The sequence below is a fragment of the Chanodichthys erythropterus genome, chromosome 19 (genome assembly GCF_024489055.1).
Source record: "Chanodichthys erythropterus isolate Z2021 chromosome 19, ASM2448905v1, whole genome shotgun sequence".
NCBI classification, from domain to species: Eukaryota; Metazoa; Chordata; class Actinopteri; order Cypriniformes; family Xenocyprididae; genus Chanodichthys; species Chanodichthys erythropterus.
The window spans coordinates 24,922,766-24,935,598 of NC_090239.1; the positions used below are offsets into that span (position 1 = coordinate 24,922,766).

The following is a 12,833-nucleotide window of genomic DNA, read 5'->3' on the forward strand; positions in this document are numbered from 1 at the left end:
TTAATTTTAATGATATTATATTATCTGCAAGTGCATTTGAAGTACACACAAAGTACACTTTCAATACAATTAAGTGCACTTCTTTTTCACAAGGGCACTATCACCTTTCTGGTTATAAAGACAGTGATGTGGTTTATTTTGTGCTCAATGCTGCTAGTTTTTCATCAGTTGTCATGTAAAAAAATTCCAGAATCCATGTTTACATTCATTATTGTAGTACTGTTATTGACTGTACTGTAAAGTTTTCTCACCAGAGAATGAAAATGTGATCCAACAATGTTGTTTCTGGTCGTCAGCTTCAGGTCTGTGCGCGTTCATGTATTTTGGAGTGGCGTGGCTTTGGACGGCGATTTGTGCTAGCAGGCTAAAGTTAGCATTTTCCCAGAACACCTACTACACCTTTAAGACATTGTACTTCCTTGAAAATAAATTCCAGCACAGCGCTAAAACCATAATGAAATGATCTTCACAAGATAATGCTTTACAATGAGCGCTGTATGGTGATTTATCTGTTCAATAAAATACTCACCTGTTGAGTAACAAAAACGCCATCTCCTTTTCGCTTTAACTTTTCAAATCCCTCAGTTCTCGCCATCTCCAAAAAGCCGAGCCAGTGCTGATTCTGGGTTTATCAGGAGCTCTGTCACATTCTGTTTTTGCCAGCAGACTTTCCTCTGATTTCGCGATTTAGCTGCTCCATGCCTTTTCCAACCTTGCTGGAGCAACTTTTCTATATTACGGATATGACGAGACTCACACAGGCAAGTGACGAATGCACGCAATTTCCCGCGAAATCCATCCCGCCCGGTCTAAAATATAAATGCTTATAAAAGGCTCACAGTGAATCAGGGCAAGACAAAACAATGTTTTGGAAGTAGTGGTGATCAGGTATTGTCATTATTAAATTTTGAACAAAAATATTATAAAGTGCACCTTTTATAGGTTAGCCTACTGTACTATATACTTACCATATGGGCCTACATAAAAATAAATCCGCTATCTGCAAACCAAATTTATTAGCTTTTATAAATGCACTGATAACGATTTTCTTGGATTTTTAGTTACTGCAAGTTACTGTATTTTGATTTACAGTAATTGTACTGTAATTCAATTTACAGTACACAAGAACAGTACTGTAATTCTACAAAACAGTACTGTACTGTATTTTTGCATTACTGCATTTTCTACTTTTAGTTTGCTTCTGCTCTAATTAATAATACAGCATTGTACTGTAATATAAAAATGCAGTATTGTACAGTAGGTTTTTACAGTAATGTGCTGCTAAATCTACAGCAACATTTAACAGTGTGACTTTAAGAAAGGATCCTGCCAATGCTGTTCAAGAAGCCATGCTCTCCTTGTTTATCATATTTAACCTGCTGAAAGATATTTTTATGAAATAGAGATGCAAATGACCTGAAATGAGAATAATTGTTTAATTTAATTACTTCTGATTGTATTGTTCTCTTCTTTGTAATTGGCTTTGCATAAATAAATTAAGGCTATATTTGATATCACACTTCTCTCTGTGAAATCTGAAGCATCATTTAGAAAACAGAGGCAATAATAACTGAAGTAGTTATGGCATGCTGGAGGAACTTTGATTTGCATGTTTATTTTTGTAAGGAAGGAGAAGCAATATGATGTCGTGTCCAGGAGGGGGCGCTGTGAGATAATATTACTGAGACTACAATGCAGAATTCACTTCACTGTCCGATTTATTGTTGGGAATACAATACACGTTACATAAAAACCTTGAAAAAAAACAACAACAGCGTGGAGGTCGTCAACACTTTGAGATAGAAAAAAGTTCTGTATATCATTGCTTGTCATTTCTGTGATATTACCTGTTCATGTCATTTCTTCATAGAGGGGAAAATAAACTGAGTTTACCTTATATACATTAACTGATATGTGGTCAAAATTCTCTGAGCAGCTAAAAATGGCACATCAGTACAAATTTTCTGACAATAAAATATTAATTTCAGGCTAAATACTGGTATTTCATTAGTTCCAGGTGATATAAAAAAATAAGAAGAACAACAACAACAACAACAGAAAAACAACAAGAACAAAAGTGCAAAAGGCATAGTACTCTCCAGGTGAAAACTCTTCAAATGAAAATATTTTTACAGCACGATATATTAAACGATCTACAGTACGCATAGTATCTTGACATAACATCAATTTGGCACATTCTGACCATCACTTAAAGCAACTAATGTCTAGTTAAAGCTTTCTATATATTTAGCGTACAGGACAAAAAAATGTAAAAGCATTCAACAAAACATCAATCATGTATTATGCAAACTAAGCGCAAACTGATATTTTTCACATGTATATTACATACATTCATATTTTATGAAAAGACACTGATGAGAGAATATGGTGGCACTTTATTTTACTACTTTTATGCTTATACAAACTATGAAGGCTACTTATTATAACTGGGTAATAACCCTAACCTTAACTCTGAAAAAAACTAATTGTTGGTTTAACTTAAAAATAAACATAAGTTACCAGGTTGCTTTAAATTGAGTTCATTAAAATTAAAAATTTGAGTTAATACAATGAAGGCAATTGGTTCAATCAAAATATTATGTCATCTGAACCACATTAATTATTTAAGTTGATTGGACAAAATAAAAAAAAATTGTGATAAATAATATAAATTATTATAAAAAGATTTTTTTTACAGTGCAGTAGCCTATTTTCTTAGGTTAGTATACACACATAGTGTATAATAAAGTGCAACCGAGAATATGATTATGGAGCGTCAATATGTATTTTTTTTTGACTATCTTAAACTTACCATTCATGTTAAAACATTTTATCATGTCACATGATCTGTTCATAAGCCATAAAATGATATGAAAGAGAAAGAGAAATTAATCTGAGAAGAGACTCACTGAAAGAGAAAATCTGGCAAATTTAACCTTAAAACCATGAAAGATTAAAAAAAGTCACCCAAAGATAAAAAATAATCAGCAATAAACATAAAAAGCCGTGTTCTGGGCGAGAAATAAAACAAGAAAATTAAGTCTCTTTCTTTTAATAAAAGAACATTTACAAAGAAAAGAAAAAAAACAATTTCTCTAATGTAATTTGAAAGCATTTCCACACATATTTCAATGTGTGCATCAGGTCTCATTTTGCAAGAATGAGACAAAGCACAGAAAGCTCCATTTTATAAAAAGATAAGTCTTTGTTAAATATGATTTATCACACACAATTAATTCTCTGTTTATCTTATAGCGACACAATATAAGTTAGTGTATGACTGGGTTCAAGTGAAGCTGCCACAGAAAAGCTCATCATTAACTTGGGAATGAATGATTTGTACATGATGCGAGGTCTGACACAACGGACCATGAGTGTTGAACATACATTCACAGCTGCTTGGAGAGGTGGGTCAGGAGAACAATTCGAGAGTGTGATGAAACATCTGCATTTATTGGGAGTGTAAATATTTACGCATTCTGACGACTGCTTCTCTGTTCGCTTTGTGCCGTTCGCCATTGTTTGTGAGCTGTGAATTGCATGAAGGTCAAAAGAAAGAATACAGCGTTTGAAAATGAAAGTCTCCAGAGACACGGAATATCTGACAGGCATCTAATTTATGCGAGAGAAGAGGATGAAAGTGGAAAAACACACAAACAGACAGACAGACAGAGTTTAGGAGCGACAGCAGCCGACTCCCTTCATCTCCTTGTTAACATACTCCTGCAGCTGAAACTTTGGCTCGTTAGGCTCCTTCATCTCCCTGTGCTTCAGTTCCCTGAGAGATGGGGAGGGAGACATCAGTTTCCTTTTTAAACTCAGGGGGAATTCACTAAAAATGACTTGTGCCTGCTGTTTATTTGCACATGCTGTCTGTGCTGTTTAAGCACAAGATTCAATGAAGGAATTAGACAAATCTGGTAACGACGCAAACACTCTGTGATCTGATGCACTTTAAAGGGTTAGTTAACCCAAAAATGAAAATTCTGTCTTTAATTAATCACCCTCATGTCTTTCTACACCTGTAAGACCTTTGTTCGTCTTCAGAACACAAAGATATTTTTGATGAAATGCGATGGCTCAAGTGAGGCCGAGCAGAAAGCTACTAAAGACATGTTTAAAACAGTTCATGTGACTACAGTGGTTCAATCTTAATGTTTTTTGTGTGCCAAAAAACAACAATAAAGGAAAAAAAAAAACACCTTTATTCAACTGTGACAGGACAGTCGTCAATGATTTGTGCTTTTCCTATTTTGTTTTGCTTGTAAATGGAGCGTTTGAGAGAGAGCTTTTTCCAATCCGGTTATGTTGTGGATTAGACGCTAATTCAGGGCATTATATGTAACGTTAGTATGTTTTGAGGAGGGTTTCAGGCCCAGCAAATTAATGTTGTTTTTCCTTTTTTTTTTTTTTTTGGTTGAACTTTGGATCCAGATGATGTTTTTCTTTTTTTCTCATGCCCGTTTTTCTCTTATGTGGCTGCCTTTCTTCGTGATCCCATGTTTCAAACTTTAGTTAGTGTGATGTTGTTGTTAGAGTATAAATAAAATCTGTAAAATTTTAAAGCTCAAAGTTCAATGCCAATCGAGATATTTTATTTAACAGAAGTCGCCTACATCGAACGGCCAGTTTGGACTACATCCCTCTACTTCCTTCTTTAATGACATCACTAAAACAGTTTTCTCCGCCCACAGGAATACACAAAAAAGGGGGCGTGGTCTTGTTGCGCTCCCACGGAGAAGAGCAAGAGTTGTGTTTGTAGAGTGTGTTTGTCGTCAAAACGCTGTTAGTTTCATCCCGCAGTCCAATCACCTTTGTTTGGCCTTCCCAGGGACGCTGTACTTAGAGATCAATGGTTACAATTTATGTTTAACTCGGTTCCCGAAAATTATAATTGTGGTATCCTTACTGCAATAGTTAATGTTGGACTGCAGTGCACATAATGGCCACAAGAGGGGACTATGTTTATTAATATGGCTGTTTTCCGTTTGAGGTACTCTTCTGAGTGAGTGCTAACGTTGTACATTTTCTGTCGCTGCTTGTGGAGATTAAAGAGTTCAGTCTCTCGGGAATTATTGTCTTTTGTGTTCATTCGGCACAACACCACAATAATCCACATGTAAAACTATGTGCGGCACACGTTATGGTAAGAGGCGTGACCTTTCCGGGCAAGAAGCGCTAAGCTGCTGTCGAATCACAACACAGGAACCGCTGGCACAATCAGAACTCGTTAAGTATTTCTGAAGGAGGGACTTCATAGAACAAGGAAGTCATCAGCCCGTTTTTATGACAGTGGAAACAGCGGTATACAGATAAGTAAATTATGTGAAAAATACTGTGTTTTTTTACACGCGAAACATGAACACATGTTATATTGCACACTATAAACACAATCAAAGCTTCAAAAAAACATGAAAAACGGGACCTTTAATGCATTTTGATTCATTCTTGTTCCTGCATAAGATTTATTGCATCGCATTTAAAGGTACAATTTTGTAAGATATTCGCAGTAAAATATCCAAAAACCACTAGGCTAGTGTTATATATTTTGTCCAGCTGATTACAAACAATATCTCTAATGTTTTCAACTACTTGTAAATCATGAGAAAATTCCCATTCTAAACAGTGACACGGGGCAGTGCAGTCGCCTGTCAATGACGTCAGTTACCTTTGTTACCGCCTTTACTGACGTAGAAACCACATGACAACAGTGTCGTGGACAAATGCGGAAGTAGTGTCTAGCGTCCAGCAAACCACTAGCTAGCTTCAAGCAGTTCCTTATTTACTTCTTGCACGTTTTATGGTGGATTGTGTTACTTATTTATGGAACATAATTACTGTTTACCATCTGCCGCTGGTTCTGTCGACAAGGACAGCTCCCGTAAACGTAAGCGTACGGGCCAACCAAACGACCAAAGAAGAGTTTGGGACAAGAGGAGAGAAAGAGCGAGGATCAATATCGGTCTTGCATTTTCTAGATGGAGAGAGCTTCGCGACAAACTTCACCTAGAAAGAGATGCCGATCTCGCTTGTGTTTTACTCGACAGGTGAGTTGTTTTGATTCGTATCTTTACAGAAAACGTATGCCATTATAACGATCAACACGATTAGTATTATGGGGCGTACACACCAAACGCGGGGTATCGCGTCTCTAGACCCGCGCGAGGACGCGTCTGATCCATAGTCTGATGGCGTCTTTGTATGTAATCTACTCGTGCAAATCGTTGAACTCGCGTTTGCTATGTATGCCCAATTATTGTGTTTATTAATTTGATAATTTATTGTCAAACTATATTTGCTGTATTGTATTGCCATATAGCATGACGCAATATGTAATGGTGGCATGTGAAAATTGCTTTTTCAGACACTCACTTTTTGTTAGTTACTGTAGCAGCTACAGTGTAGTTATCATAATTTTACATCATAACCTCACAATAAAAATTGTGCTGTCAATACATCTGATACATATGGTAAAGCGGAAGCAGCGCCGGCGATTGTGTCACAATAAAAGTCCCGCTGCTCGTTCAGCTCCACAACACTCGGTCCTGCTCTGCTTCATACTACAGTAACGTTAATAATCGCATCCATTAACATGTTTTCTTCCCAAGTCCTATTGCACTGTCTGTTGAGGTTCCACACTCAAAGATTCCACACTCAAACTTGCCATTATTAAGCTACGCCTTTGTTTTGAATAGGCATCTAGCGAGCTCTAGCGGACAAAATTATTACATACTGCACCTTTAATTATCTGAATTATTTAATTATTTGATTTATCTGTCACTCATTTATTGTTGTGAGGTAACTAAAAGGTAAATGTTTCTGGGCTTGAAATTAATAGTTGTGATTTATGTGTTTATTTTTCCACTCTATTTTTCTTTTTTTCTTTTGAGTTGAATATGATGTACTGACTTGTAATGTAATATGATTGGAGTTGAACTTAAATAGAAAACATTTAAATCAACTTCCTTGTGGTTCCTTGTTCTATTTGATTCATATAATCGGGTTGATAATGTCATTCCTATATGTAGTGTCTCTGATGATGAAATTAATTTAATAATTGTGGTGGCCAAATACCGTCACACAACAATATAGTGATGGGCGATTTCAAAACACTGCTTCATGAAGCTTTACGAATCTTTTGTTTCGAATCAGTGGTTCGGAGCATGTATCAAACTGCCAAAGTCATGTGATTTCAGTAAACGATGCTTCGTTACATTATAAGTGTTTCGAAACATTTTGAAATTTCAATGGTTCACATGACTTTAGCAGTTTGATACATGCTCCGAACCACTGATTTGAAACAAAAGATTCACAAAGCTTCATGAAGCAGTGTTTTGAAATCGCCCATCACTAGATATTGTTGAATAAAGTTTTTTGGTTTTTTTTTGGTGCACAAAAAGTATTCTCATCCCTTCATAACATTAATGTTGAACAACTGTAGTCACATGAACTGTTTTAAATATGTCTTTAGTAGCTTTCTGAGCATTTGAAAGCCATTGGATTTAATCAAAAATATCTTAATTTGTGTTCTGAAGATTAACAAAGGTCTTAACGGTGTGGAACGACAAGAGGTTGAGTAATTAATGACAGAATTTTCATTTTTGGGTGAACTAACCTATTAATGGGAATGTTGAGCATCTGTGATCCGACACCTAAATCAGCTGTTTAAATGGCAAAAGCGGCATGTATAGATAATGCTTTTCTCCATCATACATCAGTTACTTCTGCCAAACCTGCAACATTAATCTAATTTTGGGAATAACACACTCAAAAACATGACATTTTTTAATCATTTACAATAAAAGGTGTGTTTGCACTTAAACAGAATTTATATATGCATTTTGTAAAGCTATACTAGCATGTTTCAATGTTGTTAAATTGGATTACGGTGGTTTATGAATAAAGCCCAGTGCACACTGCACAATTTTGGCCCTGATTTTATTGAGACGAATTAAAATGCAGCTTTTTGTGCTGAAATACTGACACACTTTCTCATTAAATCTTGTTCAAAATAAATCCCCCTAAACCTAATGGCACATTATTTATTCTTAATTATTTATTTATTAAAATGCTAATTATTCCAAACTTTTGCATTGGCATTTTAAATGTAAATACGTTTTTTAGATGGTATAAACTCATATAAACTGGTTAAAGGGTTAGTTCACCCAAAAATGAAAATTCTGTCATGAATTACTCACCCTTATCTTAATTTGTGTTCTGAAGATGAACGAAGGTCTTACGGGTGTGGAATGACATGAGGTGAGTCATTAATGACAGAATTTCATTTTTGGGTGAACTAACCCTTTAAATTGGATTACGGGTGGTTAAAGTCCCCGTAAAGTCATTTTAAAGTATGTGTTTGTCACACAGCAGAAAAATGTGTTATTGACCACCCAGCCAAATTGGAATGATTAAAAAAAAAAGTAAATGAAGCAAGTAAATGAAATAAGTTATCAAAATCTCGAAAAACACTGGGGGCGTGTCGTTGCTGTGCACGGCAACTTACACTCATTGGTGGAAGCGTACTGCCGACTGTTGTCGTGTCGACAAATGACGGTGCAGCGAGATGGGAGGATGAAGGCCAGGACGGGAGAGACTTCTGATTAAACTCTGTAAAACTATCCGTTGTAGAACGACCACTTTAGATACAAAATTAATCCATTTCATCATTTTAGGAAATTGAAATAAGGAGACCGAGCTGAATGTATATTATAAAAACCATGTAACGTGTAACGAAGGCATTACTAGCTACATGTGCAAAGGGCTGTATAAATGTAATGACACTCGAGATTGAGCAAGTGAGCCACTGTAGCGTTAGGGGCGACGCCACGCACACTCTGTGCATCATCGACAGTTATATAGTGTTAGAGGCGGGGCCATGTTCGGGGGCTCCGGTGCGTCATCTAGGGCTGTCAAACGATTAATCGCATACAAAATAAAAGTTTGAGTTTGTATAATATATGTGTGAGTAATGTGTGTAATTAATATGTATATATAAATACACACAAATTAATGTATATTTAAGAGAAATATGTTATTTATGTACAAAAAATGTTTTTATATATAATATAAATTATATAAAAATATAAATAAATACATATACTTATGCATGGATGTGTTTGTATTTATATATACATAATAATTACACACAGTACACCCACATATATTAGGCAAACTCAAACTTTTATTTTGTATGCGATTAATCGTGATTCATCGTTTGAGTCATCGGACCCCCGTTATAGCTCCACCCAAAAAATCCTGAAAAACTGTTTAACGCTCTAACTTCACAATTAAGCACTACACAGTTTACAGTCTTTGTAATATATTTCAGCAATACATTTGTAACATTTAAAATGTGTTTAGAAACAATTCTCAGAATTGACTTTACAGGGACTTTAATGGACTTTTAAGATGCTGCTTTTTGCACATGCAAAAAATCTGTGTTTTCACCAACAGGACACACTTTTCCATAAAATCTTGTAAACGTTTTGTGTTTGAAAACTGTTGTGTCCCATGGTAAAGATAGATCATTGCATCAGGCCCACACAGAATGTCCTGAATTTGGAATGGCATCGCTTGCCGCGTGTGTGTACGTTCATAAGATATTGTGGCTAATGTTTTCAGCTGCCAATAAGAGTGTGATACTCTCAGCTCTATTTTCCCAGATGGAATCTGTGCCTGAAAACGAGTGACTTACTTGGCCACAGCAGTGAAGGCCAACTCCACATTCAGACCTGATTTAGCACTGGTCTCCATGAAGGGAACGCCATACTCCTTTAGAGAGAAAGAGAACACTTGTCTTATTCCTTCCTTACAATATGCAGACACAAATGAACCCTAAACATAATGCATATTACATTTACAAACAGTGGGATCAGTGCTTCAGGATTTCCTTAAAATGTCCCTATTTTAAAGGTTGCTATTTTTTTGTCTGCATGACCCAGAATGACCGTGTGAGTGTTTATGTGTTGATATAACACACCTTGGCCAGTTTCTCACCCTCCTCTCTCTTCACGACCCTCTCATGTGTGGCATCAGCCTGAAAAATCAATCAATCGATCAATGGATCAATCAATAAACAATGCAATATGTACTAGCTTTAATCAATATTTTCTAAATAAATTATTTATGAATTGATGCCATAAGTGCACGGAGAGTCCAAAGGTCATAAGGTTTCAGATGTCGAATAAGTGAAGTATCTTTAATTTTGCAGGAATGTTTACTCACCTTGTTACCCAGAAGCATGATCACTACATTCTGCTGAGCGAACTCATGAATCTCTGTGAGCCAGGCCTGCAAAAAGAGAACAACTGACAGCAATTGTATTGTAAATTTACAGGAAATTACCATAATCTCAGATGCAGGACTTAAATTACTCTATATCTAGTTTAGGGTACCAATAAAGTTCACACTTGAATCCCTGGAAGAAAGAAAAAACAATATTTTCCAATACAGCAAGAGAGGGCAGGTCATTTCAAGGAAGGTTTAATCAATAAAAATTGCTGGGGTGAATTTGCAGTCACCCTAGAAAAGAGATATAATAAGGAAAATGGCATTCAGGAGAGGAGAGAGAGGGTGATGAATCTCTGTGGACCTCAGCTCCTGTTAATATTGAGAGCAGGGAATCATAGCAGTAATAAAATTCAATGACACAGTAAGGGTCAGACACTTCCTGAGTCTCATCATCACCATCACCACACACACATACACACACACACACACACACACACACACTCAGAGTAACATGTTCAATAATTAGAGATGTTGTTATTGCTCATACTACAGTTAACTCCTAACCCTCAGTTTGTCCTGCACCGATTATAACCACAGGCGTCAATTATACCTTAAATCAGGGATTCCCAAAACTTTTTGCTAGCTGAAACCTTTAGACATAAAATAATTATTGCCAAGTATTCTTTCACATTCAAGGAATTTGTCTTGGAGACAGAAGCTATTACACTCGATATATAAAGAATTAGGTAACACTTTAGAATAATGGTCCATCATTAATAATTAATTATGCAGGAAGTACTGCAGGACTAATGAGTAGAACTACATTAACACTTCAGCTACTTCTATAGAAACAAGCTTAACTAATCAGTAAGTAATATTAAATTTAGAAGATAGTTCCTTATTAGCTTATCAATAATTACCTATTGAGATTACCATCATTAATAACTATTAACTAACGGACAAATTGTAAAGAACATTATCATGTTTCTGAGACGTAATCAGTCATCATTTTTACTCTTAATATAGTTATAAAATGCATCATTAATTATTCAAGTGTTAGCTAGACACTATGCAGGAACTACTAGTGATCAGGACCATTATTTTAAAGTGAAAGACATCTTTTTCACTTTAAAATGGTCCAGATCACTAGCAGTTCTTGAAGAATGACAAGGTACTTGAGTAATTAGTGATGCATTTTATGACCACGTTGAGAGTAAAAAAGGACAATCTTCAAGAATCTGGACCATCATTTTAAAGGTGCCCTAGAACCAGTTTTCACAAGATGTAATATAAATCTAAGGTGTCCCCTGAATGTGTCTGAAGTTTCAGCTCAAAATACCCCATAGACTTTTTAAAATTATTTTATTTTAACTGCTTATTTTGGGGCATCATTAACTATGCACCGATTAAACGCGCGGCCCCTTTAAATCCTCGCGCTCCCCGCCCCCGAGCTCTCGACTATAATACAGTGTATTTACAAAGTTCACACAGCTAATATAACCCTCAAATGGATCTTTACCAAATGTTCGTCATTCATACTGCATGCATGCATCGATTCATGTGAGTATAGTATTTATTTGGATGTTTACATTTGATTCTGAATGAGTTTGATAGTATGATCCGTGGCTAACACACTGTTGGAGAGATTTATAAAGAATGAAGTTGTGTTTATGAATTATACAGACTGCAAGTGTTTAATAATGAAAATAGCGACAGCTCTCGTCTCCGTGAATACAGTAAGAAACGATGGTAACTTTAACCACATTTAACAGAACATTAGCAACATGCTAACGAAACATTTAGAAAGACAATTTACAAATATCACTAAAAATATCATGATATCATGGATCATGTCAGTTATTATCGCTCCATCTGCCATTTTTTGCTATTGTTCTTGCTTGCTTACCTAGTCTGATGATTCAGCTGTGCACAGATCCAGACATTAATACTGGCTGCCCTTGTGTAATGCCTTGAACATGGGCTGGCATATGCAAATATTGGGGGCGTACATATTAATGATCCCGACTGAATGTTGAGATTCGCCTGTTCTTCGGAGGTCTTTTAAACAAATGAGATTTAAATAAGAAGGAGGAAACAATGGAGTTTGAGACTCACTGTATGTCATTTCCATGTACTGAACTCTTGTTATTTAACTATGCCGAGGTAAATTCAATTTTCCATTCGATGGCAACTTTAAAGTGAAAAAGATGTCTTTCACTTTAAAATAATGGTCCTGATCTAGGTAAAACTTGAATAATGATGCATTTCATGACCATGTTTAGAGTAAAAAAAAGACAACTGCTCACATCTCAGGCACTTTAATGTTGTGATTAGTAATTAATTAGTAATTCTTTATAATTCGTCATAGTTACCTATTAGATCTTAATGATGCTAATCTCATTCTCTAATTATTGATTAGCTAATAAGGAACTATCTTAGTCCTATTTTTGATATTACTTACTGATTAGTTAAGCTTGTTTCTATAGAAGTAGCTGAAGTGTTAATGTAGTTCTACTCATTAATCCTGCATTACTTCCTGCATTGTTAATTATTAATGATGGACCATTATTCTAAAGTGTTACCAAGAATTATTATGTCAG

General features: G+C 35.6%; 1 protein-coding gene across 1 annotated transcript in view; it reads right to left on the reverse strand.

Annotated features, from left to right (window-relative positions):
• Positions 1–1,719: 1,719 nt before the first annotated feature.
• LOC137007614 (ras-related protein Rab-26) overlaps positions 1,720–12,833 on the reverse strand; it is a 108,999-nt gene continuing 97,885 nt past the window's right edge. The window contains exons 6-9 of the mRNA XM_067369188.1: positions 10,228–10,293; positions 9,983–10,039; positions 9,698–9,774; positions 1,720–3,778 (exon numbers count right to left, since the gene is read on the reverse strand). Of these exons, the coding sequence (XP_067225289.1) occupies positions 3,676–3,778; positions 9,698–9,774; positions 9,983–10,039; positions 10,228–10,293 (303 nt within the window). The 3' untranslated portion in view covers positions 1,720–3,675. The remainder of the gene's footprint in view (positions 3,779–9,697; positions 9,775–9,982; positions 10,040–10,227; positions 10,294–12,833) is intronic.